We start from the raw sequence: 12270 nt of genomic DNA, 5'->3' as shown, positions 1-12270 counted from the left end.
GTGCTGGAAAGTCAACAAACCTTTGAGAAGAGGGTGGAACAGTAATTTCTGGGACTTGTGGGCAGTTCCATTCTTTTATCCCTTGACTTTTTGTTTTAAATTAGAATTTCCCTTGTGGCTTCCATCTCTATTTCATTTAATTCATTGCCAAACTCTTCATCTGTCAAATGAACCCAACAAATAATTTAAAACTTAAGTGACTTCAGTTGAGTCATACAAGGAGCTACTGACAGAAGAAGGGGAAGAGAGGTTGAGTAGTGAACTTCGTTTAAACAAATTGAAATTGGGATGATTGTGAGATATACTGGTAAAGAAATCTATAGACCGTTGGATATATATGGGTTGAGCTCAGAAGAGAGATCTAGGCTGCTAATACAAAATTGTCTTTGTGGATATGTTTAATAATGTGACTTGAAGTTTAAGGTCTTCTCTAAGAAATAAGAGGAAAGATTTTGGGCAACTCTCTTGGGTCCCCTCCCTCTTCAGGAGCTTTGTATTGCTCAATAAACTTTGCTGCCCACCACCCCCCCCCAAAAAAAGTAAAAAAACAAAACCCAACAAAACCAAACCCCAAAGATTTTATATTCTGTTCAGTTATATTTATAATCATTTATCATCTACCTACAGTATGCACAGTATTACTGTAGAAATATGGGGGGTGTTAAAATGATAGTTGGCTTTCTAGAGTCTTATAACCAGAAAGGAGATGTACATTATCTTATTTTAAAGAACATATGAGTAAATCCTAGAGAAGTATAGCTGAAGTGTTAGGATTGCAAGGAAGAAGGGGAGAATCAAATTAATTGGGACTATCTGGAAAAGCTTAAAGGTTGTGGGGTTTTGAGCTGATTCTTAAAGGACTGATAGAACTTGATCAGGTAGGTGGAGGTAGGAAGAGCATTCTAGACAATAAATAATCTTGAGAAAAGGCTTGGAAATAGAACAACTGTAGTATTTATTTTGGGAACAGAAACCAACAATCATGTCCTTGGGGCATAGGGTTTAAGAAGGTATACAGTTTGAAAAAGGTAAGTAGGACTAAGTTAAAAATACTTTGTAAATTCTTTATCAGAGTACTTCAAATGTAAGAATCTTTCTCTTTCCTTTTCAAACATTTGTTGTCTACTTGGATATGCTGTGAGGCAAATTGTATTTTCTTAAAACTTAAATTTTGAGGGGCGCCTGGGTGGCTCAGTCAGTTAAGTATCTGCCTACTGCTCAGATCATGATCTCAGGGTCGTGGAATCGAGCCCCATGTCAGGCTCTCTGCTCAGCTGGGAGTCTGCTTCTCCCTCTCACTCTCTCTCTCTGTGCTCTCTCTCTCTCTCAAATAAATAAATAAAATCTTTAAAAAACCCGTAAATTTTGAATACAGCAAAACCTTGCAACCTAGTCAACCTGTGAGAGGAGAAGTTATTCTCTTAATGTGGTAGTTATAAAGGGGTGTACTGTAGTTGCAATGATACAAACTCTCTTATCACTAGATGAGAAAATCCCACATATGACTAACAGATGATTTTCAGTTTCATTTTATTCGTTCTTAAAGGTTTACACGCCCTTTAATGATAACTTGTTTTCAGTGAGGAAGAAATAAAAGATTCCCAGGATGAAGATTTTCCAGAAGAGACTTTGAGTTAAAGAAGGCGTTTTATACTTGATAAGTAAGTCTGTATTTTTTGTGTGTTGAATTTGGTTGACAAATGAGTTTACTAGTTTTTACTTCTTCAAACGTCTGCTTTATTACAGAGGTCATGTACTGTGGACAAAGGTTTTGTGTCTTGGCTGCCAGCCAGTTAGCCAGGTAGCTGGGTTGACCTCTGAATGAAACTGGATTGAAACTGTCCTATTAAGTCAGCAAGTGTCACAAATTCTTTATAAAGTCAAATTTTATAGGTGGTATTATTTCTCCTAAGGTGATGATTGGAACTGTGATTAACCGTAGGGATAGAGATGAACTAGTCTTCATACAAGTTATATAACTATGTGGTTATTGAAAAGTGTGGGCCTTCTTTATGAGAGCTGCCATATTTATTTCCTTGCTGTGTAGTTTTCTTTCCGGTTGGCATTATGTTCTGCTTGACTAAATTAGGAATAGAGACGTTGCCACTTAGTCTATTGAATCTGATGTTTTGCTAATAATGGAATTTCCAAGTTTCTTAGAAATTATTTTTCTCATCTTGTAAATTTATTTCAAAACTGCTAGTGTTTTCCATATCCATGCCAGGTAAAGGAAACTCTCTTTTTGGGGAGAATGGTTAAGAAATATACACATGGAGTGGAGTGCTTAGGTATTATAGTCTGTAATGTTAAGGAAATTATCTACATTAAAATCAGTTTATTTTTTTAATTTATTATTATTTTTTAAAGATTTTATTTATTTACTTGACAGAGAGAGAGAGAGAGAGAGAGAGAGCGCGCGCACAAGCAGGCAGAGAGGCAGGGAGAGGGAGAAGCAGGATCCCTGCTGAACAGAGAGCCTGACATGGGGCTTGATTCCAGGATCTGGGATCATGACCTGAGCTGGAGGTAGTCGCTTAACCGGCTGAGCCACCCAGGCGCCCCTAAAATCAGTTTACTCATTAGAGATAACTCATCTAAATACCCAATATCTCTAAGCCTCAGTGTTTTGCTCAATAATACCCTTCTCATAGAGATTTGTGAGGATTAAATAAAATGTATGTAAAACACTTCACACATAGTAAACACTCAGCAATGATAGCTACTGTTATTACTGTTTTTCCATTATATATGTGATGTTCTTTTCCCTCTCTAGATAGTGAAGCTCAAGAAATTATATTTTTTAGAATGATATTAGAACAGGACTTGGATGCACATTAAACATATCCAGTATAACCATGGTAAGGAATTTGCCAATTTTTGGAGAACTTTTGTTTCTGGAGGACATATTTGAAATCTAGTACATTAGATTTTCAAACTAGCTGTTCTTTATATCTGGAAAGCTTTTCCACATGATATCTATATGACTAATTTCATTACTTATATGCCATCCTCTCAGTGACTCCTGTCCTGACCATTCAAGACCTGAGCTGAGATCAAGAGTCAGACACTTAACTGACTAAGCCACCCAGGTGCTCTCTATCCTGAGCATTCTAATCAAACTTACAACTCATGATGTGCCTGTCTCTACTTCTAACTCTTAGGGTTGTTTTTTCCATAGCACTTATCACCTTCCAATATAATATTTAATTCACTTATTTTTATTTTTAATTGACTATCTTTCTCTGTTCGGATGTAAGTTCCACAAGGGTGGGGATTTTTGTTGTCTCTTTTGTCATTTGATATATCCCCAAAGCCTAAAACAGCACATGGTAAGTTCTAAGTATTTAATTCAGTTGAACAGAGCCTTCTGATTAAATATCATCCTCCTAAACTCCATGCTTATGTTGGGCATGATGTCTTTCATTTTTTTTTTATTAACATATACTATGTTATTTGTTTCAGGGGTACAGGTCTGTGATTCATCAGACTTACACAATTCACAGCACTCACCATAGCACATACCCTCCCCCTCCCCAGTGTCCATCACCCAGCCACCCCATCCCTCCCAACCCCCTCCACTCCAGCAACCCTCAGTTTGTTTCCTGAGATTAAGAGTCTCTTATGGTTTGTCTCCCTCTCTGGTTTTGTCTTGTTTCATTTTTCCCTCCCTTCCCCTACGATCCTCTGTCTTGTTTCTGAAATTCCTCATATCAGTGAGATCATAGGATAATTGTCTTTCTCTGAGTGTGATGTCTTTCATTTCAAGATAAGAAACTTACCGCATGGAAATTTACGGCCTGCTACATTGGGAAAACTCAGATTTTAAAATTATTTTTTTCCATCCTGTTGGCCACAGCATTCTTGTCAGGAAAAGTAGTGATAGTGAATTTTTTTTTCATTAAGAAGAGTGAAATACCTTTTAATATTATTTTGAAAACTTTTAAACAAAATACTTATAAGTGGTAAAATGACAAGAACAGTGTTTAAGTATTATGTTGTGTGAGTTTTCAGTAACACTGTCACCTCCTGGTTTTTAAAGTAATAAACATTCTTTATAGAACATGTAGGGTGTTAGTCTACTTGGGCTGCCATAATAGAATAACCATAGACTATGCGACTTAAAGAAGAGAGATTTATTTTTTCACAGTTCTGGAGACTAGAAGTCCAATATCAAGGTGCCAGCAGGGTTGGTTTGTTGTGAGACCTCTCTCTTTGGGTTGCAGATGACTGCCTCCTAGCTGCATCCTCATGTAGCCTTTCCTGTGTGTGTATGGGAGTGGGGTGTGGGGGAGGGAGGTCTCTGTTGTCACTTCTTTTTATAAGGACACCAGTCCTATCAGATTAGGGCCCTGTCTTTATTATTCCTTTTAATCTCAGTTACCTCCTTAGAGACCCATCTCTAAATACAGTCCATTGGTGGTTAGTACTTCAACATAAGAACTTTGGAGGGAAACAATTCAGTTCACAGATATAGAAAAAAATGAAGAAGAGGAAAAAAATTCATCTATAATACCATTAATTCCCCAGATAAAACTACTGTTAACATTTTTGTATTCCTCCAGTCATATTTCCTTTGTATTTTCAAAGCTTTGCAATCATACCATCGTATTTTTTTAAATTTAACATTCTTTAAAGTGAAGTCAAAGATTGCATGCTTAGATGCTTATAGGGATCAGGCAGGCAGGCAAGGTATGGTAATGGTAACTAACATTTATTGATTTCTGTTGGCCAATTACTTTTCTAAAGGTTTATATATATTATATATATTATCTTTCTTAGTCTTCACAACAACCCTATGAGGTATAAGCCATTATTATTTCCATATTTCAAGTGAAGGAAAATAAGGCACAGGGAGGTAAAAGAACATGTTTGAAGACACACAGCTAATAGGTAGCTAGAGTAGTATTGAGACTCAGCTGCTGAAATGACTGTAATGCGGTGGCTGGCTACTGTGGTGAACTTGAGAGCGCATGCCCCACCTAGGAGGCATCCACTGCTCATGAAGGAATGTTAGTCTAGTGTAGCAGATCTTTCAGTTTTTTGATAGCAGTGAAAAATCTGTATTTTAGTATGAAATATTGGCAATTAGGAAAAATAAAAAAACACCGTTGAATCAAACTTTTTTTTTAAGTTTTGAGACATTTTATTATAAAAAGCTGGTACTCTTAAACATAAACTAATAAGAACTTAAAATTCATTGCACATTTACTTCATTTTTTAGCTTGACCTTGTAGTAAATCTTTAGCTTCATTGATTTTGGCTGCTATATAAGGAGATCCTTCCTTGTTTGGGTGATTAAAAAGCATAATTTGTAGAAGAGCAGCTCTTATTTTTCCTTTATTGGTAGTAGAGCTTATACCTGCTGTTAATGCTCTTGTTTTGGCATTTTGTGTTCAAACCCACCTCTATAATAGCTGCCACTGAAGGCAGATTTTGGAAGACTTTGAAAACTTGTTTTACTTGAAGCTCCATATGCTTCATGGCTTGCAAAACATAACAGCCTGCAAATCCTACGGTGGTAATGGTCAGTCCATTTGCTACCAGTGTACTGCCCACGGCTCTGGCTTGGCTTCCCTGCATCCACAGAGAGTTTTATTCCAGCCCAGAGGCTGCAGCCACCAATTCCATGCCTCTACCAGAAAGCACCACTGGCAGGTACAAAGGGCCCAGACACAAGCATCCCAGGAAATATGGGAACAGCTGCTACGTCAGACAGATCTTGTATGTAGATTGCATTCAGCCCACATTTATAAAATAGAGGTCGCAATAGTAATACCTGTCTCCTAAATTTGATGTAAGATTTAAATGGGGGTATTTTATGTTTAAGGTTTAGTTTAATGCCTGGCACACAGTGCTAAGTAAATGTTAGCTAACACTTTGTCCAGTCTTTGAAATTCTTTAAAAGTATCATTTACTATTGTTTTTATTTTAAGAGATTGTGTAAGTAATATATGGGTACATGTCTTTTGTAAAAAATTCCAACAATATAAAAGAATAATTAATTACAGGATTGAAGTTGCATTTGCTTTCCACTCCCAACTTCCTTCCTCTCTCCGAATATAATTAAAAACCCATAAATGCTGTATTTATCCTTCTGGCACTTGTTTTTTTTTCATTTAATACATTTTGGAGATCTTCTGAGGTCAGTTTATACAAAACTGCTTCATTCTTTTTAAAGGTTGTGTGGTGTATTCTTTCCTATGGTGTACCATATTTTATTGAACGAGGTCTCATTTGTCCTTTAGGTAGTTTTCAACTTTTTGCTATTATAAAGAAGGTTTTACAAAGAGTATATATCTTTGTGCACATTTGTGACTATTTCTCTAGGCTTGATTCTTAGATGGAATTGCTGAATCAAAACCATATTAAGTTAACTTTAGAGAATACACTTATTGTTACCAGAGGGGAGGTGGCTGGGTGGGTGGGTGAAATATATAGGTAAAGGAGATTGAGGAGTGCACTTGTGATGAGCACTGGGTGTTGTATGGAAGTGTTGAATCACTACATTGTACATCTGAAATTAATATCAAACTGTATGTAAACTAACTGGAATTAAAATAAAATTTAAAGACTATATTAAGAATTTTCACAGCTATTGCACCTTTGTTAAATTTTTTTTAGTAGCTTTGTAATATTCCATTTTGTGAATCTACCATTATTTACCAATTCCTTATGTTGACACAGTTAGATTGTTTCTAATTTTTTGCCACTGTAGATGGACCTGTGATAAATATCTTTGTTAGTAGGTTATGGTTTTTAAAATGTAAGTAGTCTGAGGGGAAATTTTCAACTAATAAGTATATTACTGAAGCTTTACTTTCCCAAAACTATTATAAGAACTATATTTAGTGGTAATATATTATTTTTAGAAAAAGTAGAGGTTTGATAAAATCATGGCCTAGGGTTTTTAATATTATACTCAAGATATTTAGAATCTTTTATATATGTTTCATTTTAGGTGTTGTCATCTGTAATGAAGATCATTGAAAAACAGAAGATTAAGTAAAGCCTTGTAACATTGGACCTGGATAGGAGATTTAGAAAAGAAAATTAAAATTAGTCACTTTGGTTTTAGTGTTTCAATTTCATAATATTTATTCTTCTGAATAAGTTTAGGGAGTAGAAATTAAAATTCAGTGTTATAGTAACAGATGCACTAATATTCTTTTTCTTTTTTTCTTTCTTTTTTTTTTGTATGAGAGAAGAAAGTAGATAACCAAGAACTATAGTGATTCATAATGAAATACACTAAACTGAATTTTATGTTGTCAGTTCTTGGCATTATAATCTATATAACTGATTTAATTGTGGACATCGGGGTATCTGTCAGGTTTTTCTGTGAAGGACGAAATGTTTTTGGTATTTTAACAGTAAGCTTTATGCTCTTTGGAACACTTGTGGTGCAGTGTTTTAGTTATTCTTGGTTCAAGGCTGATTTAAAGAAAGCAGGCCAAGAAAATCAGCATTGTTTTCTTCTACTTCATTGCTTGCAAGGAGGAGTTTTTACAAGGTGAGCATACACTTTTGATCATTAACATTATTTTTCTTTTATGCAAACAGAAACTATCTTTCTGTATTTGGATAGTCAAGTGTACAAAGTTCCCCTATTTGCACATGGCACAAAGGTTACTTGCTCTTCACTATCAGTGCTTATATGAGTCATTGCTGTACTGTTAGAATTTTCCAGGTTCATTGATAGATGTTTTAATTTACCTTGTGGCACCTGGGTGGCTGAGTTGGTTAAGCATCCAACTCTTGATTTTGGCTCAGGTCATGATCTCAGGGTTGTGGGATCCAGTCCTGCAATGGGCTTGGCTCGGTGTGAAGTCTGCTGCCCCCCACCTCCCTGCCTTCCCCACCTTGTACATGCATACACGTGAGCTCTTGTGTGCTCTTTCTCTCAAATAAAATCTTAAAGAATGTTTTTTTAAATTTCAATTCAATTAATTAATATATAGTGTATTATTAGTTCAGTGATTCATCAGTTTTATATAATACCCAGTGCTCATTACATCATGTGTCCTCCTTAATGTCCATCACCCCATAACCCTATTCCCCCACCCCCCTCCCCTCCAGCAACCCTCAGTTTGTTTCCTGTGGTTAAGAGTCTTTTATGGTTTGTCTTCCTCTCTGACTTCGTGTTGTTTTATTCTTCCCTCCCTTCCCCCATGGTCTTCTGTTTTTTTCTCTCTTTTTTGTAAAGATTTTATTTATTTATTTGACAGAGAGCGAGAGAATGAGTGAGACAGCACAAACAGGGGAAGCGGCAGGCAGAGGGAGAGGGAGAAGCAGGCTCCCCGCTGAGCAGGGAGCCTGATGTGGGACTCGATCTCAGGACCCTGGGGTCATGACCTGAGCTTCGGCAGTCGCTTAACTGACTGAAACACCCAGGCGCCCTGTTTTTTCTCTTAAATTGCAAATTTGAGTGAGATCATATAATTGTCTTTTTTTTTTTTTAAAGATTTTATTTATTTTAACTGACAGAGAGAGAGAGCGAGCGAGAAAGGGAACACAAGCAGGGGGAGTGGGAGAGGAAGAGGCAGGCTTCCCGCAGAGCAGGGAGCCTGATGCGGGGCTTGATCCCAGGACCCTGGGATCATGACCTGAACCGAAGGCAGTTGCTTAACCAACTGAGCCATCCAGGCGCCCCTATAATTGTCTTTTCTGATTGACTTATTTTGCTTAGCATAATACCATCTAGTTCCATCCATGTCATTGCAAATGGCAAGATTTCCTTCTTTTTTTAAGATTTTATTTATTTATTTATTTATTAGAGAGAAAGAGAAACAGCGTGAGAGGGGAGTGGGTCAGAGGGAGAAGCAGGCTCCCCGCCAAGCTGGGAGCCCGAAGTGGAACTCGATCCCAGGACTCTGGGTTCATGACCTGAGCCGAAGGCAGTCGCTTAACCAACTGAGCCACCCAGGCGCCCAAGATTTCGTTTTTTTGGTGGCTGCATAATATTCCATTGTATATATATATACCACATCTTCTTCATTCATCTGTTGATGGACATCTCGGCTCTTTCCATAGTTTGGCTATTGTGGACATTGCTGCTGTAAACATTGGGGTACAGGTGTCCCTTCGAATTAAGTTACTTTTTATGATATGTACTTACTTTTTGTGGGGAGGGAATGATTCATTTCTGTGTCTTATGAATCTTTTATCTTCTATTTTATATTCCAAATCTGATTATGTAAATGTAGTTTATCACTTGCAACTCTGATAAGAGTACTTAATTTTTTAAGTTACTTATACCATTGATTTAACTAGAGAAATTTTTACTGTAATAATGCAGTAGCCATGTGGTTAATTAGGTACAGAATCATATGCAGAACTAAAAATAACCTTAAGAATCATCTTGTTCAGAGATGCCTGCATGGCTCAGTCAGTTAAGCGTCTGCCTTTGGCTCAGGTTATGATCCCAGAGTCCTGGGATTGAGTCCCACGTTGGACACCTTGCTCAGCAGGGAGCCTGCTTCTCCCTCTGCCTGCTGCTCCCCTGCTTGTGTGCTCTCTCCCCCTCTATCTGAAAAATAAATAAAATCTTAAAATTATCTTGTTCAAAACCTTATTTTATAGTTAAACTAGGAATCTAACTAGGTCCTGAGAATTCTATGATTTTCCATATGTCTAATTTCATCAACTTTTTCATTATTATCCTAAGGCATTTAATTCTATTAAAAGCAATATATATATTACAGATAAAGAGAAAAAGACAAATATTAAGTGGATAACCTATTTTGTTACAGTTAGATTTTGAATTTGGGCTATTTTAACTGCCATCTTTCTTGAGAGATATTTTAGACTATAGAATTCGAATGAGTAGTTATTTTGTCTCTGCATATTATATTCTCTTGGTTTCCATTGTTGCTCTTCAGGGATTAGATATCAGTCTTACTGCTGTTCTTTTACTTTATTTTTTTTAATTTTAAAATTTTTATTTTTTTAAAAGGTTATTTATTTGAGAGAGAGTGTGAGAGAGAGCGAGAGATCATGAGCAAGGGGGAAAGGTAGAGGGAGAAGCAGACTCCCCCCTGAGCAGGGAGCCTGATGTGGGACTTGGCCCCAGGACCCTGGGATCATGACCTGAGCGGAAGGCAGACGCTTAACCAACTGAGCACCCAGATGCCACTGCTCTTCTTTTAAAAGTATTTTATCTTTTTTTTTATTTTTTACTCTGGTTGCTCTTAGGATTTTTTCTTTATATTTGGGTTTCTACAGTTTCTGAATATCTAGGTGTAGACTTATTTTTCTTGCTTGGGATTTGCTGGTCTTCTTAATTCTGTGGATTATTATCTTCCATCATTTCTGCACAATTCTCAGCCATTATCTTTTCTGTTTTCTTTCCTACATTTCCTTCCGGGACTCCAAACAAATATAAGTTAGATCTCACACTATCTAACATGAATGTTGCATGTTAAATGTTTTGAATTTTTATTTTTTGACCCTCTGTGGTACATTCTGTGAAAGTTTTTCATGACTTTTTTTTTTTTATTTCACTAGTACTTTCACTGTGGCCAAAATGTTATTACATCCAACCACTGAGTTTTATTTTATTTTTTAATTTATTTTATTATTTTTTAATTTAAATTCAAGTTAGTTAACATATAGTATAGTATTGGTTTCAGGAGTAGAATTTAGTGATTCATCACTTACATATAACACCTAGTGCTCATCACAAAAAGTGCCCTCCTAATACCCATCACCCATTTAACCCATTCCCTCACCCATCTCCCCTCCAGCAACCCTCAGTTTGTTTTCTATAGTTAAGAGTCATTTATGGTTTGCCTCCCTCTCTATTTTTATCTTAATTTTTCCTTCCCTTGCCCTATGTTCATTTGTTTCGTTTCTTAAATTCCACATGTAAGTGAAATCATATAATATTTGTCTTTCTTTTACTTATTTCATTTAGCATAATACACTCTAGTTCCATCCTAGGCACTGCAAATGGCAAGATTTCATTCTTTTTGATGGCTCAGTAATATTCCATTATATATGTATATATACACATGCACAATGGAATATTTTATACACACACACACACACATACACACATACACATATACATGCACACACACACACTTCTTTATCCATTCATCAGTTGATGGCCATTTGGGCTCTTTCCCTACTTTGGCTATTGTTGATAGTGCTGCTATAAACATTGTGGTGCATGTTCCCCTTTGACTCAGCATTTTTGTATCTTTGGGTAAATACCAACTAGTGTAATTGGTGGGTTGTAGGGTAGTTCCATTTTTACCTTTTTGAGGAACTTTCATACTATTTTCCAGAGTAGCTGCACCAGTTTGCGTTCCCACCAACAGTGCAAAAGTGTTCCCCTTTCTCCGCATCCTTGCCAAGATCTGTTGTTTTCTGAATTATTAATTTTAGCCATTCTGACCTGTGTGAGGTGGTATCTCATTGTGGTTAGTCACTTAATTAGGAAGTGATGTTGAGCATTTTTTCATGTGTCTGTTGGCTATTTGTATGTCTTCTTTGGAGAAATGTTTGTTCATGTCTTCTGCCCATTTCTTAACTAGACTATTTTTTGGGTGTTGATTTTGATGAGTTCTTCATAGATATTGGCCCATTATCAGGTATGTCATATGCAAATCTCTTCTCTCATTCCGTTGATTGCCTTTTAGTTTTGTTGATTGTTTCCTTCACTGTGCAGACACTTTTTATCTTGATGAAGTCTCAGTAGTTCATTTTTGCTTTGCTTTTGCTTCCCTTGGCTCCAGAGATGTGCTAGTAAGAAGTTGCTGCAGTCAAGATCGTAGAGGTTGCTGCCTGTTTTCTCCTCTAGGATTTTGATGGTTTCCTGTCTTACATTTAGGTCTTTCATCCATTTTCAATTTATTTTTGTATTTGGTGTAAGAAAGTGGTCCAGTTTCTTTCTTCTGCATGTAGCTGTCCAGTTTTCCCAATACCATTTATTGAAGAGATGGGGCTTTTTTTCTATTGGACATTTCTTTCCTGCTTTGTTGAAGATTAGTTGGCCATAGAGTTGGGGGTCCATTTCTGGGTTCTCTATTCTGTTCCATTGATCTCTGTGTCTGTTTTTGTGCCAGTACCATACTGTCTTGATGATTATAGTTTTGTAATATAGCTTGAGGTCTGGGATTGTGATGTCTCCTGCTTTGCCAGTACCATCCTGTCTTGATGATTACAGCTTTGTAATACAGCTGGAAGTCTGGGATTGTGATGCTTCCTGCTTTTCTTTTCTTTTTCAACATTACTTTAGCGATTTGGGGTCTTTTCTGGTTCCATACA

General features: G+C 36.6%; 1 protein-coding gene and 1 pseudogene across 1 annotated transcript in view; one reads left to right on the top strand and one right to left on the bottom strand.

Moving 5' to 3' along the window:
- Positions 1-5210: 5210 nt before the first annotated feature.
- On the bottom strand, positions 5211-5481 carry LOC114213802 (mitochondrial import inner membrane translocase subunit TIM14 pseudogene; annotated as a pseudogene).
- Positions 5482-7238: 1757 nt separating this feature from the next.
- XKR9 (XK related 9) overlaps positions 7239-12270 on the top strand; it is a 31190-nt gene continuing 26158 nt past the window's right edge. Inside the window, exon 1 of the mRNA XM_028110174.2 lies at positions 7239-7510. Within this exon, the coding sequence (XP_027965975.1) occupies positions 7239-7510 (272 nt within the window). The remainder of the gene's footprint in view (positions 7511-12270) is intronic.

The sequence above is a fragment of the Eumetopias jubatus genome, unplaced genomic scaffold (assembly GCF_037043125.1).
Source record: "Eumetopias jubatus isolate StellerSeaLion01/CBP00866 unplaced genomic scaffold, mEumJub1_p1.0 scaffold_4, whole genome shotgun sequence".
Lineage (NCBI taxonomy): Eukaryota > Metazoa > Chordata > Mammalia > Carnivora > Otariidae > Eumetopias > Eumetopias jubatus.
The sequence above is the reverse complement of the archived record's forward strand: the minus strand, read 5'-3'. Positions and strand labels throughout refer to the sequence as shown.